Below are 17,722 nucleotides of genomic sequence, written 5' to 3'. Positions count from 1 at the left end.
TCTTATATATAACCAGTGCATTATTTGGTATAACCACTGATTAATAAGAATTACTTCACTAACTTGACTGACCTTAAACAAAAATGAATTCTATTAACGAAAATAATATAAAGGGATCATCCTCTGATCTTCCTTCACGTCAATTTTTGTCAGAAATAGACGATTGATTGGCCGCTAATCCTACGCATATGCTACTGTTTTCTGCAACAATATACCCACAGCTTCTTTCTCTTTCATTCTGTGTACCACATTCTTTTCTTCAATAGAAGACACCGCTGATAACAGCTCTGCCAGCATCTGTTCTAATAAAATGCAACATCAACAATCTGGTACATGTAAAATTCTGTAGCCTACCTACCTGTAACACCTCCTAGTAATCTAGCAGCCAGCTTTAGTGAAATGTGCAAGCCAAATAGTAAATGTGTCATAGGCTGCCAAAGACGGATAAGAGTATCAAATTATTGAAGCGGTGGCTCAATGGTAGAGCTTTCGACTCCAGTTAAAATCTGGAACTTCCGGAAAATTGCAATCGAAGGGTTGCAGGTTCAATTCCTGTCCGTTTCAATTTAATTTTTTTTTTATATATTTACAGGTAGCATGTTAGACTAACCAATACATATTCTATCTGTTGAAAGAGTAAATATAAAGCACATATATTGCTATCTTCGCACGTTGTTTTGTATTTTGTCGTTTTTTGTTCATTCCATAAGAGGTGTCTTATCATAAAAATATGAAATTTTGTAGAAGGGACCCTCAATTTCATAAATAAAATAGAGAACAATTCAGAATTGATAGCAGTTTGAACAGTGGTCGTTATGACTCACGAGGAAGAGACAACACCCCTTTTAAACGAAGTAGAAAATCAGTCGAATGGTGGAGATGCTATATCCCAGAGAGTTCCATTCGATGTCCCTGATGAGTTTGAAAACAATGGTAGTAATAGAAATAGCAATTTCAGTGGCATAGTGACACCAGTTGTTAGAAGAATGAGAAGTACCACAATGTCTAGTATAATGAGTACCAGCATACAAGCTGTTAAGGGGCATATGGACAAAAAGAGGTTTGTTTTCCTTATACTTTCCTCATTTTGTATTTACTTAGGCTTTGTGGCTGCATTTGCACCTAGAACTTCATTATCTAGGGATTTCAAGAGGTGGCACAATTCAAAACTCACCACAGCAGAGGTTTACAGGATTTATTTGGACACTTTACAAAATAGCAATCATGTAATGCAACATGTAAAAAATTATTCTGAGCGTTTTGAATCTCAGGAAGCTAGTGCAGAATGGAGTTTGGAATATACTGTATCCCAATTGAGGGCATTGGGATTCCAGCCAAAATTAGAAAAATACTACCCATGGGTTAGTAAGTTAGTAGATACTCAAGTCGAATTACTGGAAGATGGTCTACCTATATTCAAGGCTACACTATTAGAAGACTGCCTCCACGATGAACATTATTGTGAAAGAGTAAATTCTAAAGGTTTCCATGCTTACTCACCGAATGGTGATGTCACATCCCAGTATGTGTACTGTAATTATGGCAGTCTAGAAGATTACAGGCAGCTTTTGGAGAATAATATCGATATTGAAGATAAAGTTCATATAATTAGGTCAGGTCGCTTACAAAGAGGATTAAAAATCAAAAATGCAGAACTCTACGGTGCATCAAGTGCAATTATCTATACAGACCCAATGGATGACGGCGCAGTAACTGAGTCTAATGGGTATAAACCTTATCCAAGAGGTCCGGCAAGAAATCCAAGCTACATTGAGAAAGGCTCAGTAGAATTCTTCACCGAAAACCCAGGTGATCCTACCACACCAGGCTACCCAGCGAAATATCCGGATATTGAAAGACTTTCTCCCGTAGGAAAGGTACCCAGAATACCATCAATTCCAATGAGTGCGAAGGAAGTTCAGCCTTTTTTGAAAGAATTAAATAACGAAGGGTTCCAATTCACGGACAAAGAAGGGGGCATACCGGAATTTCGTTATTTCAGTGGCCCCTCGAGGCCGAATTTAAAGATTCACCTACTCAACAACCAAAATCATTCAATTGTAGAAATTACGAATGTTATTGTAGAGATTCCAGGTATATTATCTGATAGCACAGCAATAATTGGGAGTCACAGAGAAGCATGGGATATCGGCACTACGAGCAACCCAAATAGTGGAAGTGCCATTCTTTTAGAAGTTGCACGAGGTATGAGCAAATTGCTAAAGCATGGTTGGAAACCTCTAAGACCGATCAAGCTGATTAGTTGGGATGGTGAAGAATCAGCATTAATTGGCTCAACCGAATACATTGAAGATCATATGTCTTTGATGAAGAAGAGTGGATTTTTTTACTTGAACTTGAACAAAGCTATCTCAGGGACCAAATTTCAATGTAAAGCTAATCCTTTGCTGACTAGTGTAATTACAGATGCCGCTAAATTCACCGCTTTTAAAGGCATGGATGATTGGACACTATTCGATGAGTGGAGGACTCAATCCAAAAATTCTATTGAGTTACCTGCAGGCGATGAGGCTTATCCAGGATTTCAGTATCATTTAGGTATTCCATCAGCAAGTTTTAGTTTTTCGAATAATGGTGTTGATGATGCGATTTATCATTGCCATTCGAAGTATCATTCTTCCCAATGGCTGGAAAATTTTGTGGATCCAGATTATAAATTGCATAATACTATGGCAAGTTTTATTGGTTTAGCTTCACTAATGATCAGTGAAAATGAATTAGCACATGTGAAGACTAATGAGTACTTCATAGAGATTTTTTATTGGTATAAGAAATGGTACAAGGAAATTAATTTGCTATTCCCACACGATAAAAAAATAACTGAATTGGCTGATTCTGTGTTCACATCAATTAAATTGATTACTTTGCAGGATAGTGTCAACTTTGACAGGAGACTGAAGGACGTTAACCTTCAGTGTTCTCAGGATTATCCAATATGGGGCATAATAAAGAAATTCAGGATTTATCTAAGCTTATTACGCGCTAATAACAAGTTGAAACAGTTAGATAAACTCTTCATGACTAATCGTGGTTTAAAGGATAGACCTTGGATGAAGCATTCAATTTATGCACCAGATAAAGAGCTTGGTGTTACTGGCGATGTATTGCCAGGGTTGCACGAAGCTTTGTTAGAAATGGATAGGGAAGAAGTATTTGAATGGTTGACAATCTTACTGAGCCAATTCAATAATATACGGTACCTTTTGAGGTAATCTCGTGTTTTTTTCACTGACAGTATGTGGTAAGGATTCTTCATTTTTACCCATATTCGAAAGGGGACTACCAAATCCCACAAGAGTTCATAGGAGTCCCCCGTTAGCTGTGTAATTTTAACTTATATTCATTTCCATATTGGTTAAGATTATAATTTCTAGCCTAATGGCTGGGTTCTCTTCATCGACGGTTGTTGCTTCATATTCGACCTCTATAGCTGTATCATCATCATCATCATCTACACAACCTAACTGTTTATTCAGTGAGTGATCTTGGATAAATTTAAGCTTTCTTAGTCGTGGAATTTCAAGATTTTCGCTCAAGAAAGTTTTTTCTCACGTTTCTTCTAATTAAGAATTTTAAATAGCAAAACTACCTTAGACCAAGAGCTAAATCTAGTGTGGTGATAAGTGTTGCTTGCGAAGGAGTTTACTTCAATATATTAAAATTACTTCTTTCAAAAATATCCGCCAGAATGAATATATTCTTATTCTCTCAACTATATAGAAGCCTGGAGAAACATAAATTTTATTCTATCTATTCTTCCGAATTTTGTGACCTTTGCAATTCTATAGCTATCTTCATCCAAAGCATGCTCTTTTTCTTGTTCCTGTTTCTATCTATACATATTCTGTCATTGTAACTTATATTATGACCAAATATTGTTTTGAATCTTTCTACTCTTAGCGTAGGGTCTTCGATTCAACTAAGGAGTTCAAGAGACTATGAAATCGAAAACTCTATTCTATCTGTTCATATTCTTAGCTGATACTGACTATTTACTATTTTTACATCGTTTTCGTTTTAATCTTTTGTTATTATGTCGTTATATTTGGGAAGGCGTCCAAGAAACATCATGTACGCATCATTCTAGTATGATCCAAAAATCTAATTGCAACCTAAACGATAAAATAATCGAAGCAATGCTGAATTTGAAGCACTATACATTAATACATATGCATGAATAAATAAAAAACTCTTTAAAGATATTACCGTGAAGCTATATCATCCTTGCTTCTATTGACATCCGATAAAGGACTATCAACCATCCTATTATCTTTAGTACGATTATGCTTCATATGACTTTGAACAAGGTGTCCTGAAGCAAGAGCGGCACAAAGAGACAGCTCACCTGCTAAGACAGCACTTGCGACAATTTTCGCCAGTTGTCTTGCATTTTCACCTGGATGAATAGGATGTGGCCCACGGACTCCAAGAAGGTCTAGCATTGTAGATTGTGGCCTTAAAATTGTACCTCCCCCTATCGTACCGACTTCAATTGAAGGCATTGAAACTGAAACATTAAGATGCCCCTCTTTAGTCTCCTTCATTATGGTAATACAATTGGAGCTTTCTATATTTTGCGCAGGATCTTGCCCTATTGCCAAAAATAAAGCTGTAACAATATTGGAAGCGTGTGCATTAAATCCTCCCAAGGAGCCAGCAACGGCAGAACCTACGAGATTCTTGGAGATGTTGAGTTCAACTAACGGTTTAACGTCACATTTCAAGACTCTTTTTACAATATTACTAGGGATGGTGGCCTCTGCCACTACACTCTTACCTCTCCCATTAATCCAATTAATTGCAGCAGATTTCTTATCAGTACAGTAATTTCCGGAGAGTGAGACGATTTCCATATCAGACCATCCGAATTCTTCCACCATTTGCTTCAAAGAGTATTCGACACCTTTGGAAATCATATTCATTCCCATGGCATCTCCAGTTGTCGTCCTAAATCGAATAAATAATAGATCGCCAGCCATAGTGGTTTGTATATGTTGCAACTTTGCAAATCTTGATGTTGAGTTGAAAGCATTTTTCATTAAGTTTGATCCTTCAATGGAGTCTAACCACAATTTACAAGCGCCTGCCCTTATCAAAGATGGAAAGCGAACGCAAGGTCCTCTAGTCATACCGTCTCTGGTAAGTACAGTGATAGTTCCACCTCCTGCATTTATGGCCTTACAGCCACGCATGGCAGACGCAACGAGACATCCTTCAGTAGTCGCCATCGGTATATGGTAACTGACATTATCGATGACCAAAGGGCCTATAACTCCCACTGGTAGAGGAACGTAACCAATAACATTTTCACAACATGCACCAATCACCCTATCATAATCATAATTCCTATAAGGAAGTCCTTCTGACTCTAGGATTGGGGCTTTGGCAGTTATTGATATAACCTTCCTGCGAATTACGACTGCTCTTTCTGTATCATGAAGTTCCTTTTCGAGTGAATATAATGGCAATTTTTTCGTTATAACTAAATCTGCAATCTCATTATCATGAAGGGTTGTTAATAGCCCCTCTTTCATCATTTGTTCGGTTTCTTCCAAAGTCCTTTCGAAAGGCAGTGTACTTGTATCACTTATATCTTCGTCGCTACTTGATGGCAAAGAAAATGTCGGGCTCTCATAGCGGGCTTTTGTAGTAATGGAGTCAATTTTTGTTAGCTTTGACATTTTTTTTGAAACGTCTTCTTTCTTATTTTTGGCATTTGTGTAAAGTTGTGTTACAGTGTACCTGGTGTGAACCTTGGCAGTATTCAGCAAATAAACATTGGTTGAAATGCTAAAGATTAATGCAATAAAGATTACTTTGCTAATAAACTTGTCTTGAATTGCAGTACCAATGAAACGCAAAAACATTATTGTGACGTTCTCTGCAGGGTTACTTAACACTTGCTTTTGATAATAACGAGGAGGCATAACCGATATAAGTATATTTTTGGAGAGAATCCTCGAGTAATTTTTAGTTAGAATAAATTCTGGGAAATTTGCTTGCGGCTTGGCACTATAAATTGATTTGATAGAATTGATGACAACATTGAAGTTAATGGTGTATAAGTTCAAGACAACTAGCACCAAAAAGGCAAACACCTTCGCTATCGAGATTGCCGTATTTGACTTAAAATATGACTTGGTAGAGATTCCTTTACTTGAATTCAAAAGTTCTATAGGGGCTACCACGCCTTCCTCTTCCAGAGTTTCTCTTATGAGAGTTGTTCTATGAATAGTATTGATGTCTACTTTCAAACATAGTATAGCTGAATAAAACGTTATAGTTAAGAGAAAATCATAGAAGAGAATAAGTACCGTCAATAAAGAGAGGCTAACCAGTGACTCAAAATTGGGGAGACAAATCATACATCCAGCACATATAAGGCCCCCCAAGAGGTAGTCTTTCAATAGACGGATACCCTCATTAGAGAATGCCTCGTAAATAACATTATCAGATGTGAAAGTTTTCGAAATGTTAATGATACCGAACCTTTTTAACACATACGCGCTCAATGTTACTTTATTTCTGAACCCCATTATTACTACGAAATACGGCAAGCCTTCTAGTAAGTTTAAAATGGGTACAGTAGTTTTGATAAAGTACTTCATGGTGTACAGAGCCAGAAAGAGAGCACATATTGAGTTTGTTACCGTACTTATACCTAACCAGAAGTTAGAACCAACTTCCCTCATATCATTGAAAAGTAAGAAAAAGGTATAAAGCAGTATGATGTAACTGCCACCAATAATACTTAGATCTGTCTGCTCTAAATGATTAGAAGACATAATGTCCCTCATTACAAATAATATCCTATGTTTTAATTCTGTAAAATAATCTTTAGTAGAGGATAAGTGCCAGTTAACATTATGTTCATCAGAAAAGATACGAGGCAAATTTAATTCCTTAGAAAGAACGTATTTAGATCCAGGACTTTCATGAAAGACATTGGGAATTTCCGGCAAACAGTCGTTGGAAGCATTTCCAAATTCATCTAAAAATGTGAAAGTATATAAATAGTAATGTTCTGAGAAGGTGATTTTATCGATCTCAGAATCTAAAATAACGTTCCACTTCCCAGCGTCTGACGAGGATGATGAATGATAATAATGCGTCGCACCGTCCATTAAATGTAGTTTTTCAAATTCATATGTATTTATCTTATTTTTAAAAACCATCTCCCATTCAATAAGGTATGACTGTATTATAGATAAATAGGCAAACGAGGATAAGAACAAAACTGTTAGTATGACGTGGATAGGGTGTCTTGCGGAATGCTTCGCTACAGTTGCTGCTGGTTTTATTGCATTTTGGCAGATGTCACTTAGCTGTCGCATATGACGAAGAACTAATACTGGAAAAGATGAAGTGAATAGGCAATACTTCTACAAATAGTATTTACCAACTAGGTCCCTTTAAACGCTCACAAAACCAAAGTCGAGTTTGCTTCTCAGATCTCTCTTTATTTTCAAATTAGCTTCAATTGTAGTATATAAGAAGCGTAATTGTGACCGTCACTGCTATATATATGGTGTTACAGACGCTCTTCTTTTCTTCTTCTTCTGCTCTCAACTACATTTCATGATGCTTCAGTTTCTTGAAAGTTGCTAGCGCACTCTCAATACATTTAGCTGAAAAAAAAGTAATTGATATTACAACAACCAACAACTATGCGGTAAAACACAAGTAAACCACACTCAACTTAGTCGTTGAATAGTGCTTATAAGAATACTTACCATATGCTTCCCATACTTTTTCGCTTTTCAACGAGTCCAATATCTTATATAGAAGAAAGAAATGATTGTAACAGATAATATCTTACAAAATAACTAAAATACATACTAATGTAATTGAATCTAGGCAAACTATTTTAAGGAGACTAATTTAACATCAAAAGTCAATTCCGAGTTAGCTGGGATACCTGGTAAGGCAGACTTACCATAGGCATATGGAGCTGGGATAACGATTCTACGTTCACCACCGACGGCCATACCGGCAACACCAATATCCCAACCCTTGATGACTTCACCACGGCCTAATTTGAAGACAAATGGCTTACCACTGGTGTTTTTGTCGAAAACTTTACCGTTCTTCAATTTACCAATGTATCTCATACCGATTCTAGAGCCTCTCTTGGCTAAAGCACCCTTACCAACAGTACGGTCTTCAACTATGACACCACCTTCTAAGACCTTGGCTTTTGGTTTCTGGCTCTTGGTTGGACCTTCTTCTAAATCCTTCTTGAATTCTACTTTTTTGGCCTTTTTGTTTTCTTCCTTCTTTGGTTCTTCACTCTTAGTTTCCTTCTTAGTTTCTTTCTTTACTTTCTTAGCTTGCGCTGGTTCTTTTGGTTGTTCTTCTTGCTTTCTCTTGTTTTTGTTCTTCTTAGCTTCATCCTTAGAAACTAATTCTTCAATGCGACCTTCAATGTCACTGGCATCTTCTAAGTCATCCAATTCGTCACTTAATTCTTCGTCATCTTCGTCTTGGTATTCGTCTTGAACTAATTCGTCATCGTATTCTTCTTCACTGTCACTTCCAAATTCTTCTATTGGAGTGTCAAATGGGTGCTTGACGTAGTTACCGGTTAGAGAAACAGTGTAAGAACCAGTAACAACAAACTGAACTTCTTCTTCTGGAGCAATTGTGATGTCTAGAACTTGTTGGAAAGAAGTAGATGGAGATAAAGTGGCCAAGACACATTCTTCGAATTCATCGTCTTCACCTTCTTCGTCGTCAGATTCTTCTTCTTCTTCTTCTTCTTCATCATCGTCGGATTCTTCCTTCTTGCCAGCCTTCTTCTTTGGCTCCTTTTCTTCTTCTTCAGACTCTTCAGATTCTTCATCTTCAGAACTTTCTTCGTGGTCTTGATCGTGATCTTCAAAGTTTGGGTTTCTCTTGATCATTCTTAAAGTAGATGGCTTCTTTTCATCATCAAATGGTTCAGGATCCATGGCAGCCATGGTAATACGAATAGTAACTGGCATGTCTAAACCAATGGCCGGAGTAGGGTCATATGGTTGAACGTTCAAAGAGTATGTGGCTAATGGTAACATATCAGACATGGTTGCTTACTTATGCTTGTTAATATCTAACCTTCTTGTTAAGGGCATCTTATATATTAACTAAAGGAAAATTTTTCATTTTTATATGTATTTGAAAAATTTTCGATGGAAAAAGAAAAGCCCTACAAGAAGATGAGATGCCCTATATAAAGAGTAATAATCTTGAAATATACTGTTTTTTTAAAGAGTTGACTAATGATAACAAGAGCACTAGTCATATATGGTCTGGTAATTTACATATAGAAGAAGCTGATACAGCCAGCCCTCGCTAGAAGGGAAGATAAATTACAGAGAGTTGGCTAGAGGGAGAATAAACGAAAATGAATATAATCGAAGAAACAATTAGACCAAGGATGTATCAAATATAGTACATGATATCCTTGACCCTATCGTTGATTGCTTGAAGTAGTTTGCCCTCTGATATCACGTCATTCTTGTTCTTTCTTGTTTTTTCATGTTCACTCTTGGCTAGAATGAAATTTGCCCTGAAAAATTGTGCAGCACGTTCACACAACAAATCTGCGCAGTAAATTGGAGAAAGAACCTTGATACTTGTGCTTGATCTACCGAAGAGATAACACAAACCATGTGTAACACGTTGCAAGTAGTCAGAATCAAATTGGTTCTCATCGTAGATGCACCAGTAGTGGCATGGAACACCGGTACCCTTGAGTGCTTGTTGCGATTGAATAAAGAAATCGAAGTGCGCTGAAGAGGTGATACCACGATCAACAACCGTACCAGGCATAACGTTACCCATAGATTGTACTGCGACGGTTTCACCCTTTTCATCGACGGCGTTCTTTTCCAATGGCATAAATCTGGTTTGATTTCTCTTCACAACAGCAATTGTTGTAACAGGTGGGTTATATTTAGTGCCGTTTAGGAGTGCTGACCCAAGCTTCTTCAATGCTTCCTTTAAGCCTCTTACTTCAGTTTGTACAATTTGTGAAAATTGAGATTCGGAAACACCATCTCTATAGAAAAGAATCTTTGGAGGTAATTTACCATCGTTATGTCTCTGATATATCTTTAATCTCTCAAGAACCATGTTACCGATACCGGAAATAAGTTCTTCACCAGGACCACTTTGTAACATGTAGGAACCTGGGAACTGCGCAAAATGGTCATCGTAGGAACCGACTAAAGCCGAAATAGAATTTTGGTCTTCTTCTGGATAATGCGTAACATCAGCACCTAGGACCATAAAGGGCAAGCCGGTCTTTTCATCGTTCATGAAATTGATACTTTCAGTATTTAAAGAATGGTTAATACCTTCTAACTTCAAATTCATCTTCATCGAGACATTAACGTTATACTCAGTGTTGTTCCTTCTGAATTTATTCCAAACAACACAAGAGTTGATAACACCATATTTCAAATCAGCTAAGTACTTCGACCTGTTGTATATATCTGAATTGTTGTCACGGTGTAAAATGAATAAAATGTAACTTTTTGGAGGAACATTCTCGAGAAGATTACTTAATTTTTCTTCGCCCTCACTCAGTTCATAAACAACTTGACCACGATCACCACGTGAACCGCCACCACGACCACCACGACCACCGCGACCTCCACGACTGCCGTCGCCAAACATTTTTTTAACAGGGCCACCAAAACTATTTATTAAAATTGGTGCTGGTGATGGATCAAACTTGACACCGACTTGTTTAACATCTGTAGCAAACTTTTTCAAAGAATTTTTTAGCTCATCCATCACACTTAATGGCGGTGCTCTGTCAGTGTCATTGATATAGACAGCTCTTAATGTTAATTCTTCTTCTAATGTTTTAATAAATTGATGTCCCTTCAAATTCCAGTTACCTTTAGATTCCTCATTAGTACCCTTAGAGGATTTTACGGCACTACCGAATGGTTTGTCAACATACTCGATGACAGAATTTTTGAATTGTATTACTGGCGCATCGATAACTCTCGAAGGAACTCTCAAAAAGTTATAAGAAGAGTCATGTGGACCTTTAACGGTTTCTTCATCACTGTTCAAGGCACGTTTGATGGCAGGTAAAGCCAAATTTGTGATAGCTTTGAACTTATCTTGTGGTCTTAAAGCGGCAAAATCAATGAAAGTCTTTTCATCATAAACTTTGCCCTTTAATCTTTGGCCTGGAACTATTGTGACACATTCTGCTGGAACTGTGTTATGAACTCCTAAACTGACTAATTTAATATCAGGGTATTTTAACTTGATACCGTATTTCTTTGCGAAGTAGTCATTTGTAGAGATCATGACTTCCTTTTCATCCTTTCTTGGTGCAGTATTTTCCATATCGCTAGGTAATGCCTTGAATTTCAATGAATTAGCGGATTCTCTTACAAACCCAACAATACCTTTAGATTGCATCTTTCTTGGAGGTTTTGAAGTACCATCTGGGTTGATGCTGTAGTTGATATAAGGCCTGTAAACCTTAAGACCCTTAATTAAATCTTTAATGTCTCTGTTTTTTTCAATAAAAAGATTTAAATCTTTGGTAGTTGGAGGTGAATTCTTTCTACTACCTTCTGTTTGATTATAACATTCAAGAATCCAATCCATTAAAGAGTAACCTTCCTTTTCATTATTGGCGAATTTTGGATGACCTGGTAAGTACTTGGTGTGCTTATAAAACGGTTGAGTGACGTTAACAACGTTCAGTAATACCGAACCGTAAGCGTACCTTAAGCAAACGGCAAAACCGTGAATCAAATAAGCACCTAGTTGGAAAGGCATTGCAATGGCATTTTTATTATAGACAAAGAATTTATTACCATGAACTTGGAACACTGGGTCTTGAGCTTGCATAAATTTGACACCTAATAAAGAGAGCAAGACAGTCTTTTCAGGCGCTGACATCTTATTTTCCTGTTCACTTGGATTTTTTCCTAAAGTACCTTTATAAATATCACCTAAACCAATTTTTGCGACAAATTTCAGCGTAATTTGAAAAGTCAATTCATTTATTTCATCCTTGTCATTATTTTTCAAGTCAGCAACTGATATGTTTTTCTTTTGTTTGTTACTAACATCCCAACAACCGTCGAAAAGAGTGAATTCTTCTAATGGAATATGTGAATATAAAGTTTCTTCGCCATTGAAAGCTATACGGTCTTTGTATTTATACAATGTTTCATCTTCATGAAACAAAGCATCCATCAATTCGTATTTCTTTGGTTTAGATAAGGCAGGAGGTGGCGGAGGTGGTCCGCCTCTACCTGGTTTTTGGTTGCTTTCAGGAGGATGGAAATCGATGTGATATGTGTAAATGAAAGAAGCTTTCCACCATGGATCTTTTTCGAAATGTTGAGAACCGGTAACATCGTCACCAAGAGCCATGACAACATGATTGGTCAAGACATCTACCTTAGTACCTTTAGTACCGTAATCTACTCTTGAATGAATCTTATAATCTTCAGCGATTTCAACCGGAGCCTTTTCATCAGATTTAATATGAGTTAAATCGAATACTTCAGTTGAAATGTTCACACCATTAACCTGTGCCGTTTTTCCAGATGTTTCAACCTTGGCGGATTCATCATCCTTCTTTGTGGTCTTCTTTTTCTTTTTCTTTTCTGTGGTTTCATTAGAGGCTACCGTTGTTTCGACAGTTGTGCTGTCTTTCTTGGAGTTTTTCTTGCTCTTCTTAGAAGGTGCATCCGAAGCGATCTTCTCATCAGAAGGCTGTTCAGTTGATGTTTCTTCAGTAGAAGTCTCAACGTTCTTAGCCTTCTTGCTTCTTCTTCTTCTTATCTTTGAACCTTCTTCTGACGCTACAGCTGATGACAATTCTTTTTCATCTTCAACATTTACGGCAGATTCTTCTTGAGTCTCTGACTTAACCTTCTTTTTCTTCTTCTTCTTCTTGGCACCGTCGTCCTTGGATGGACCTTCAGAGGCAGAGTTCGCATCTACGGATGTTGCCAGCTTTAGGTGCCTTGACTTTCTTCTTCTTTTCCTTTCTACAGGAGCCTCGATAGAAGCAGTTTGAGTTGATGATTGTGCATCATTGGAGGAAGTTTTTTCACCAGCAGCAGCAGCAGCAGCAGCAGCGGTAGCATCACCCTTTGACTTCTTCTTCCTTTTTTTAGCAGTCTCAGAACCTGCTCCAGCAGTGTCCTTCTTGTCTTCCTTCTTAGCTATTTTCTCTGTTTTCTGAGTACCGGCGTCGTTTGGAACTTTACCAGTCGCAGCAGGTACTAACACCTCCTTCTTTTCTGATGTCTCGCCTACATCAGCAGCTCCAGAAGATGACATAGTGTAACTGTCGCGTTAGGACGTTATATTGGGCTTGCTTACGCGAGTAACGCTTGATCGAATTGTATACTCGACCACGACGAGTTTTTCATCTCGAGTATTCAAGATGAAACTGAAAAAATTGGCGGAAATCCTCTAACATATGCCATGGGAGTGAAAAGAAGTCTGTTCAACCGATTGAGACGCCAATTGCCTGGAATCGTGCTACTCTTGGAAGTGTTTGACTGCTTCTAGGACTCTTAGTGTTGTATCAGTGCTGGTCAATGCAGGATGCTGCAGACGCAGAGATTCCAGCTGATGATCTTCACAGTTCCCGACCTCCTATGTGTTCCTGGCCATGGAAAAGGCCTTAGACTGTGTCTCCAGAGTGCTCGATGCATCCAGAACGCTCACTGCAATAGGCCTCCATCGCAACTTGCCGTTTTCTTGTCGCAACGCCTATCCAGCAACAGTCCCACACCACTGGGAAGCGCAACCACTGGGAAACGTAGTCACATGCCAATTGATAGCCATTGGGTGGATGGTCAGTGGTGTGGGGCTCTTATGGCGCTGTTTATGATGGATTCTTAATTGTTTTAAAACAACCTCACAACGTATACAATGACATATCAGAGTCTAATAGTATCCCGGGCTGAGAGTTAAAGAAACTTGTATAGATTACATACACATAATGTGGTGTATAAGATGACAGTAAGGTGACCTACGTGGCTTTAAACGGACAACAATGGACTGCGTTTACTTCAATGTTAACAATGGGTTCATAGAAGGGATAATAAGAGGGTATAGGAACGGATTTCTTACGGCTAATCAATATTTAAATTTGACTCAATGTGAAACATTGGAAGATTTAAAATTACAATTATCTTCCACTGATTACGGTAATTTCCTTTCGAATATCTCCAGTAAAACATTAACAACGTCTATTATCACAGAGGCTGCCTCGGTGAAACTGTACAACGAATTCAATTACCTTACAAATCAACTATCAGACAAAAATGATTTGAAATTGGTCGAATATATCAAATGCAGCTACATGATCGATAATGTCGCACTCATGATCACTGGTACCATCCATAATAGAGACAAATCCGAGATTTTGAACCGTTGCCATCCATTAGGTTGGTTTGATACTTTACCGACTTTAAGTGTTGCTACAGACTTGGAATCTCTGTACGATATGGTATTAATCGATACTCCATTAGCACCATATTTCAAAGACTGTTTCAGTAATGCGAACGATCTTGATGATTTGAATATTGAAATTGTAAGAAATAAATTGTATAAGGCATATTTGGAAGATTTCACCAAATTTATAAACGAACAACTGACTGAGCCTTCAAAGGAAATTATGTTGGACTTTTTAAATTTTGAAGCTGATAGAAGAACAATCAATATCTCCCTGAATTCTTTGCAACAGCAACACAATGATGAAATGGCAATTGATCCAGATTTGAAAAGAGAATTATTACCAAACGTGGGTAAATGCTACCCTATCGTTACTGAGTTGTTAGCTAATGCTAACGATTTTGAAAGTGTCAAAGTCGCATTGGACAAAGTTTATGAGTATAAAAATATTCTGGAAAATAACAATTTGGAAGATTTCTTTTACGAATTTGAAATGCAGCTTTGTAAAGATGCATTCACACAACAATTCACTATTTCAACTTTATGGGCTTGGTTGAAATCAAAAGAACAGGAAATTAGAAACATTACATGGATTGCCGAGTGCATTGCCCAGAATCAAAGGGACAAGATAAATAATTACATTAGCGTGTATTGATATACATATGTATATATCTTCGTATCGGATAAGTTCTTATACAATATTTGCAATCGATGAACCAATGATACTACTATTTCTCAAAAAGTTCAATCTAACCAATCCGTTAGAGACTCTTACAATCTCTTCTTGGTAAAATTGACAAAATTGTAAAAATGACCCAATGTAACCAACATTAATTATACGTGTATGATCATTAATCATTGATTCAATAGCAAATATGACTGAGACAATGTAAATTGAGGCTCTTTTAATGAGAATTTGACAAATCTTTGCTATTATACCATCAAAATTTTTTGAAAGCTCATTCGTTATGAATTTCCCATCGATTTTCTCTAATTCATCAATTGGGAGAATATTATAGTGAACCAATATTTTTTTCAGTATCTTTGGTACATAATTCCCCGAAGTAGTAAATTCAAGCGGCATAAATAATTCATTTTTACCCTGTTGATAGTCGAAGTTAGTTAAATTTACAATATCTTTGCCCAGAAAACCAACTTCAGAATTTAATATGACATTTATGTTATCTTCATCTATAGTTTTCATATCCGTATCAAGGTACTCGGAAAATTTACTTATTATTTGTTCTTGTTTGAAGGCTGGTAACTTCTTTATTGGCAATTCGAAACAACTATTGATACCTGTACCTAAGATTAATGAAATTAACTTCTCACTAGATCTATTGTTTTCCTTTTTAGCTAGTTTATTTGCAAAATGGACTGCAATGGAATCATTAATAATATTATTATCCACAGAAAATTTGAAAGTGTTATGAACTTGAAACTTTTCTGTATAAAAGTCAAACAAATTTTGAAATAATTCTACAATATTCATAGATTTTATTTCGTCAGTTAATTGATAGCCTTTCCCCATTGATGTTATCTTAAAATCGGAATTGATGGGGAAACTGAAAGTTATTGTCACAGGAATATTTAATAATTTGTTGTTTATGATGTCATTGTCGAAGAAATAGTTGAATAGCAAATTGGTATTATTATGACAATTGGAGTCGTTGACGTTCCCATAGTTTAAGCTAGTCAATCTCAAAAGGATCCTTTCGATAATAATTTTGAAAAAATTTAGATTTACTATTTTGTTTTCATTTATTTCAAACTCTTCAATATACAATATGGATGCAATTGGATATGTCTTAATGATGGCAAATTTCAAAGTGGTACCACCGAAATCAACAGACAAAATTTTATTATGATTGTAAGGCAATTTATAGAATTTTGATCTGTCTTCAGCAACGACCCCCGTATATGATAAATTTGAAGGTAACATTGATTCGTGGCTCTTCATTAATCTTTCTTCTAATTGGAAAGCAAATTCTTCGGTCAATTGCTTCACTGACGCCTTTGGAATCATTAACTCTGTCAACTCGGAAAGAATTTGATCTTCATCGAGCATAGAAGCTGTCATAGTTTCGCTCTTGAATGTGTCTGAAGTCGGCGGAGAGGTATATTGTAACGACTCAATGCTAACAGTCATTTTCAAAGGGTAATGTGGACGAGTTTTCGCAAAGTTCTTCGATTCTTTAAACTTGATGTTACCATTATCGAAGTATTTATGAATTTTTTTGATGCCTTCTATTTTTATATTTGTGATTTGGCCCACCTGATTCGGAAATTTCATACCGCATGCGGAAACGCGAACCCCATGCTAAAATTATGTTTCCTGATTAGGAAGGTGAAGAGTACCAACTAGGAAGTTTCACCATCGACGTGTGTAGTGGAACGATCGATGGCTCTTAGCGAATACAACTAGGTGATACTGGTTATCGATCGTTTGATTTTAACGTCTTTGGGATAGTAAAATAGTTCAAAGCGAGTCTTGACTTGCAACAATTGCAAATGGTGATTATCGATTATGCAACGTGAAGGAGTGTTTTCACTCTTAGCCAATATAGAGGGGAGGGCTCTCAAGGACCCCTTTCACTCGCTATTCTGATTGTTATCGTGTGTCAACCTCTTGACGGTTTCTCTAATTTCCTTAGCAGATCTATGTAACTCCTCCTGCCTGCGTGCCAGATATTTCTCCTTCATGGTCAGCCACGCTTCGCTCTCATTCATCATGATGACCCCCCTGTGAGAGTCCATCACGAACCCACCTTCTTGCCATTGTCCAATTTCCTGGTTGGAATCTTCCATGTTAGTATAACAGAAACAAATCTGATTTCACAAGGATTTTTACCGCATGTACACATACTTTATTCACTGAATCCAACTCATTGAAAGCGGAATCGACTTCCCTGGTATACTCTTCGATCAAGTTAGACGAGAGATCGTACACTAAATCCCAGTCAAACTCGAATTTTTCATTCTCACTGCTGCATTCTTTGAATACATCCGATATCTGCTTCAACTTCTTCAGAACATCCCCATGCTTCTTCACAGTTTCATCTTGAACCTGCTTCTTGAACTCTGCATTGTTCAACCAATGGTTACCGACAAACTCTCCGATATTGCCACCATCTTCCTCACCCCCACATGCTTGAACAGGTCTTACTGTCTCACTAATATCATCTACCATAACGCACAGACTCTCACTTCTGTGTCGTTTCTTATGAATCTTGATGAACTTGAGCTGTATCTGCCGTTAAATACA

At 37.2% G+C, this 17,722-nt stretch overlaps 7 protein-coding genes and 1 non-coding gene across 8 annotated transcripts; 3 read left to right on the top strand and 5 right to left on the bottom strand.

The window, feature by feature from the left end:
- The first annotated feature begins 463 nt into the window (after positions 1-463).
- On the top strand, positions 464-564 carry KAFR0Etrna2W. Its single transcript has 2 exons — positions 464-500; positions 528-564. It is a non-coding gene; the product is annotated as a tRNA-Trp (tRNA).
- Positions 565-815: 251 nt separating this feature from the next.
- VPS70 (putative zinc metalloprotease) lies at positions 816-3,233 on the top strand (the record flags this gene model as incomplete). Its single annotated transcript, XM_003957663.1, has 1 exon — positions 816-3,233. The coding sequence occupies one exon, from the start codon at positions 816-818 to the stop codon at positions 3,231-3,233; it is 2,418 nt and encodes an 805-aa protein (XP_003957712.1).
- Positions 3,234-4,223: 990 nt separating this feature from the next.
- HMG2 (hydroxymethylglutaryl-CoA reductase (NADPH) HMG2) lies at positions 4,224-7,355 on the bottom strand (the record flags this gene model as incomplete). Its single annotated transcript, XM_003957662.1, has 1 exon — positions 4,224-7,355. One exon carries the CDS (start codon positions 7,353-7,355, stop codon positions 4,224-4,226), a length of 3,132 nt encoding a protein of 1,043 aa, XP_003957711.1.
- A 528-nt stretch (positions 7,356-7,883) lies between these two features.
- On the bottom strand, positions 7,884-9,083 carry FPR4 (peptidylprolyl isomerase FPR4; the record flags this gene model as incomplete). The annotated part of the gene is made up of 1 exon (XM_003957661.1): positions 7,884-9,083. The coding sequence occupies one exon, from the start codon at positions 9,081-9,083 to the stop codon at positions 7,884-7,886; it is 1,200 nt and encodes a 399-aa protein (XP_003957710.1).
- A 358-nt stretch (positions 9,084-9,441) lies between these two features.
- Positions 9,442-13,332, bottom strand: KAFR0E04230 (uncharacterized protein; the record flags this gene model as incomplete). The annotated part of the gene is made up of 1 exon (XM_003957660.1): positions 9,442-13,332. One exon carries the CDS (start codon positions 13,330-13,332, stop codon positions 9,442-9,444), a length of 3,891 nt encoding a protein of 1,296 aa, XP_003957709.1.
- Positions 13,333-14,056: 724 nt separating this feature from the next.
- Positions 14,057-15,112, top strand: VMA6 (H(+)-transporting V0 sector ATPase subunit d; the record flags this gene model as incomplete). Its single annotated transcript, XM_003957659.1, has 1 exon — positions 14,057-15,112. The coding sequence occupies one exon, from the start codon at positions 14,057-14,059 to the stop codon at positions 15,110-15,112; it is 1,056 nt and encodes a 351-aa protein (XP_003957708.1).
- Positions 15,113-15,148: 36 nt separating this feature from the next.
- On the bottom strand, positions 15,149-16,525 carry NGK1 (hexokinase; the record flags this gene model as incomplete). Its single annotated transcript, XM_003957658.1, has 1 exon — positions 15,149-16,525. The coding sequence occupies one exon, from the start codon at positions 16,523-16,525 to the stop codon at positions 15,149-15,151; it is 1,377 nt and encodes a 458-aa protein (XP_003957707.1).
- A 524-nt stretch (positions 16,526-17,049) lies between these two features.
- Positions 17,050-17,647, bottom strand: GMC2 (Gmc2p; the record flags this gene model as incomplete). The annotated part of the gene is made up of 2 exons (XM_003957657.1): positions 17,050-17,247; positions 17,324-17,647. The coding sequence occupies 2 exons, from the start codon at positions 17,645-17,647 to the stop codon at positions 17,050-17,052; spliced, it is 522 nt and encodes a 173-aa protein (XP_003957706.1).
- Positions 17,648-17,722: the final 75 nt, after the last annotated feature.

The sequence above is a fragment of the Kazachstania africana genome, chromosome 5, assembly GCF_000304475.1.
Source record: "Kazachstania africana CBS 2517 chromosome 5, complete genome".
NCBI classification, from domain to species: domain Eukaryota; kingdom Fungi; phylum Ascomycota; class Saccharomycetes; order Saccharomycetales; family Saccharomycetaceae; genus Kazachstania; species Kazachstania africana.
This window is presented reverse-complemented; position numbering and strand designations above follow the sequence as displayed.